At 35.4% G+C, this 4,586-nt stretch overlaps 1 protein-coding gene across 8 annotated transcripts in view; it reads right to left on the reverse strand.

The window, feature by feature from the left end:
- LOC106882833 (interferon regulatory factor 2) overlaps positions 1-4,586 on the reverse strand; it is a 24,635-nt gene that overhangs the window by 17,830 nt on the left and 2,219 nt on the right. For 6 of the 8 annotated variants that reach the window (XM_052976745.1, XM_052976742.1, XM_052976744.1 and 3 more), the window contains exon 1: positions 3,013-3,188. The exons of 1 other annotated variant lie outside the window; for it this stretch is intronic. In XM_052976745.1, coding sequence (XP_052832705.1) covers positions 3,013-3,173 — 161 coding nt within the window. In that variant the 5' untranslated portion in view covers positions 3,174-3,188. Of the gene's footprint in view, positions 1-1,698; positions 1,967-3,012; positions 3,189-4,586 lie in introns of those variants that run through there. One more of the 8 variants, XM_052976746.1, reaches the window with a different exon arrangement.

The raw sequence follows: 4,586 nt of genomic DNA on the forward strand, positions 1-4,586 counted from the left end.
TATATAGTTATATACATAACATATATTGTTATATATATATTTCCTATATAAAAGTTTTATAAACACATTTTATATACATATATATATATAACTTATGTGTATGCATATATATATATATAGCTATATATTCTTTATATACTAGTTATTATGAATATATATATATACACACACATACATATTTCTTAAATATAATTAGTTATAAATGTATTATATATATCATATATATATTTATATAGTTATATACATGCATAAATATATTTCTTATATTTATATTATTTACATATAACTATATATTTACAGTTTTATGTATATAACAATATATTTAGTTATATATGTATGTATATATACATATGTATATATACATATAACTAAATATAGTTATATACATTATATATAACTATATAGTTTATGTTATATATACATATACAATTATATATATATACATATATAGTTATATATAACTATAAATATGATTATATATATATAATATATATATAGGTATAAATATATAAATATTTTATATATATATGTGCAATATATATTATTTATATATGTATATTATATATATATATATATACATATGTATATACATCTATTATATATGTGTGTGTATATATATATATATATATACACACACATAAAATATGTACATTTACATATATTATTATTATATATATATATATTATATATAATATCTATATATATATAAGCTGGCAATGCACACAACTTCCTCTCGTCTCTCGATTCTCTTCGTAACTTCTGCCAATTTTAAAATAGCAAAATATATATATTTTTTACTGTTGCATGGAGTTGTGTTCGATTCCGTTCGATCCATCAAACCCAATTACCACACGCTCGCTATATCTCTCACTAGAACCGCCCGTACCTGTTTAGTTTTCGCCAACTCTCCATGTCACCCAACCAATTTTAGGACTCCGCCATAACTTCATCTTGGTTTTGTTGTTTTTTCTTTGTCCTGGAGGAAACCGTTAGGATTGAAAATGGAGCAGACAAACCGCCAGCATTTATTAAATGAACATTGCTTGTTGAACACCTTGGTGAAGTAAGAATTACAAGGGTGTATAAAATCTAATATTATATCTTGAATAAGGGGAGAACCAAAAGGCGGAGTTCGCATACAACAGTGTGTTCCACCCCCATCCGACTTTGTTTCCTCATAACTTTCACAAAAATGGGTATTTTTTAAATAAAACTTTCTGAAAATACCTTTCATATGGCGTACATAATGACTATCAGAATTTAACATTAAAAAAAGGGGCTAAATTGGTGTGCGTTTACAAATACATACTGACACAATTTTCAAGGTTCAATTACGTCACGAGTGAGCGATCGCCACTATTTTATTTTTGTTTGTTATTCATATTAAATTCTGATATAATCGTAATTTACGCCATCATAAAGATATTTGTAGAAACTTTAAACTGAAAATGTGATTTTTTGTTTTTAATATGAGTGAACACCTTTTTGGAGGGTCCGACACGTGTAGGTAAGCCCTCCAAAACTGCACTGGTTAATGGAGTGGAACTTGTATTCAAAAGTTTATGAAAATTACTAATAAATCTCATCGAACCAAAGAAAAAAAAATCCTGACCATAAAACAAGTTATTCGGGACATTCTGCTCTCGTGTCGCCATGGGAAGAAAGAGACAAGCAGAGAAACCTTTAAACAAAACTAACCTTTTATGGTGAAACCACAACGAAATGGATTGGAGCGATCGGTAACTGGATACGAAGTGACAGGTATTTCGTTGAATGAATGGCGACAGAGTCTGTAGAACTTTTAATTGGAAGAAGTCCACAACGGATACAAAGCATACAAAGACACCATTGATTGTGACGGAACCAGTGATGGAATAAAGAAGAAAAAATAAAAGTTTTGTTTTTATAAGGAGATAGGATGGGGGGTGAGGTGAGGTTAAGAAGTGATGTGGTAGTGGGAGGGGATTTACCCGCTAAATGGCTCCTCCCCCACCCCCGTCACCACCACCACTCTTTTTTGTTTTAATCTTAAAAGTAGAGTGAAGGGTGAAATGTCGAGATTGCGTGTCCCACACGCCGGCCTCGTCTGATATCCATCTTTGTTGATAACGAATAACGAACACATCAATCCCACCATTTTCATCATCGTTCTCATCATCATCATCATCATTATCATTATCGCAGTCACGGCTGCCGTCGTCGTCTCCACCACCACCATAACTGATCTAACAGTAATCGTTAGCTTCCACCACTACCACCCAAGTTAACAAAAGCAACATCCAATCAGAAACAAAAGAAAAACAACTACAACCATCCCCCATCGCATCACCACAGCCTACCCACACCAATACTATACATTCACACGAAAAATAAAAAAAAAATGGGGGCTGAAGGGGTCACAATGTTTCAGAGAATGACCGACTTGTCTTTTCACGTTGGAATCGCTTTAGTTTCGACACATTTCCATTCAAAACACTCGCCATGCAATGTACATCTCCGTAACCGAGGTAAATACCCGACGGTGAATTTACGAGGAAGTAAATGTTCTTAGGGGTTTTTAATAGAGTAATGTAGGGGTGGGTTTATGGTTAAGGTCCTCAATGGGGGCTGGAGGTGAGAGGTAGGAGCCTAGGACCTTTAAAGCCGATGAAGGTACTCCATCCCCTTGGCTGTGGTCTGAAACGCAGAGGGAACGCCGAATACCGCGTACTTCAATTTCTTTTTGGACTTCCATTGATGTGTTTTCAATAAATAACATTGCGACTACCATTGTCATCCAATTATATTCGTCACCATTAATTGTCATCATCATTAAAACCATCATCCACTAGATAGCATCAACCACGAAGTTTTAACAACTTAAATATCTCGATCAGAAAAACAACAAACACAACCACACCCACACAATATATATATATCCACGTTTACCCCTGATATATTCACCCCAAATCAAAAAAGCGATTTCTCAACCATGGGAAGGGAACAATCAACAGCCAAACATTGGTAACTCACCGGATCCACCGCCTGGCACCCTTTTTTTTAAATCGAATTTTAAAAGGGTTAACACGACTCAGGCGGACGAGAAATATAAATATATGAACGATATTTTTCCGTACCCGGAAGAACGAAAAACAGTGTGTATCGTATTTCTCGTTCCACCGCTTTCTCTGCATACATGCATGTACGTATAACACACGTTTGTATGAAATGGGTGTGTGTGCACATACAATATATATATTATATACACGTCTATTCCGTCCACATTTGTATGTGTGTGTGTGTGTGTGTGTAATATTTTTGGACAATGGGTACATGTCGATAAGTGTGTTGAAATATTGAGCAGAGCAGTGGCACCGTTTGGGCAGCCTGGTGTCATCCGCAGTCGGGATATATTACCATTAGATCTACTTCGGGAATTTCGCGGTGTTAGTCGAAAGGATGACAATAATAATAATTTTCTAAGTAACGAGATGGATATGGTATTAATCTTTATTTTGTACAACGGTTATTTCGACCCATCCTGCTACTATTATCCCTTATGGGTGCGAGAGACTCCTTTCTACCATGTTGCATCAATTTTGCAGTCTGGGTCTCATCAGGTAAAGTGCGCCGTGGATTTTGAAAAACAAAAAAAAATGTCGCACAATTCTCTGCAATTCACAGTACCCTCCACAATTACAGGATCTGGAGATAACCAGACTTAAAATATAACGAGTACTGTTTTGCTTCTTCGGGGTATCAACATACTAAAAAGCTTCGATGTCTAGTAGCTGACCTGCTAAAAAAGAAGCCCACAGGATTATCTGCCATCTTTCCATCAACAACTTTGGCCACTTTTTTTCAATTCAATTTTCCTCCACACGTGGAATTGCTTATAAAAATAATAACAAGAAGAATAACAAACAGTGCGGCAACGGAGATGTTCGGATACTTGTTTTCCTTCGTGCGTTCAAAATTGTCAAAATATAGAATAAACTACGTTTGTCAGAACATGGCATCCTTCAGAACTTGTATGCTTCGAAAACTTCACCAAAACCACCCGACATATGCACTCTTTTACGGTTCTTTTAACTGCGCGTTTTTCTCTCTTTTCCTGTTGTGCCTGCTGCATTTGTTTCTAGCTTTCGTTGCTGTCTTTAACTGACTTCCAAGTCTGCTCCTGTCGTCCCCTCTTTTAACCTTTTAGCAACAAGTTGCAGTGCACTTGAGCGCTGTATATGCATCATCGTCATCGGTGTGATCATCACCACCACCATCGCCATCATCGTGATCAGCATCCTCATCTTTATTGTTTAGGCGAATCGTTAGCACACGGGACAAAAATGCTAAGCCGCTTTTCTTCCGTCTTTATACGTTCCGAGTTCAAATGCCGCCCGAGGTCAACACTGCCTTTTCATCTTCCCGGGGCCGATTGAAAAAAAAAAAATAGAAGGTACCAGCTGCCTTGTGGCAAAATATGAAACCAATATTTTTTTTTTCTAAATAAACACAATTTTCTTCTCTCGCTGCTGTGAAAAGTAAACGAGTTGTAACAAGTTTGATCCCACCATGGGACGAAAAAAAAGAAACATTCTAAGCAATTTTTT

Source organism: Octopus bimaculoides, chromosome 25, assembly GCF_001194135.2.
Source record: "Octopus bimaculoides isolate UCB-OBI-ISO-001 chromosome 25, ASM119413v2, whole genome shotgun sequence".
Lineage (NCBI taxonomy): Eukaryota > Metazoa > Mollusca > Cephalopoda > Octopoda > Octopodidae > Octopus > Octopus bimaculoides.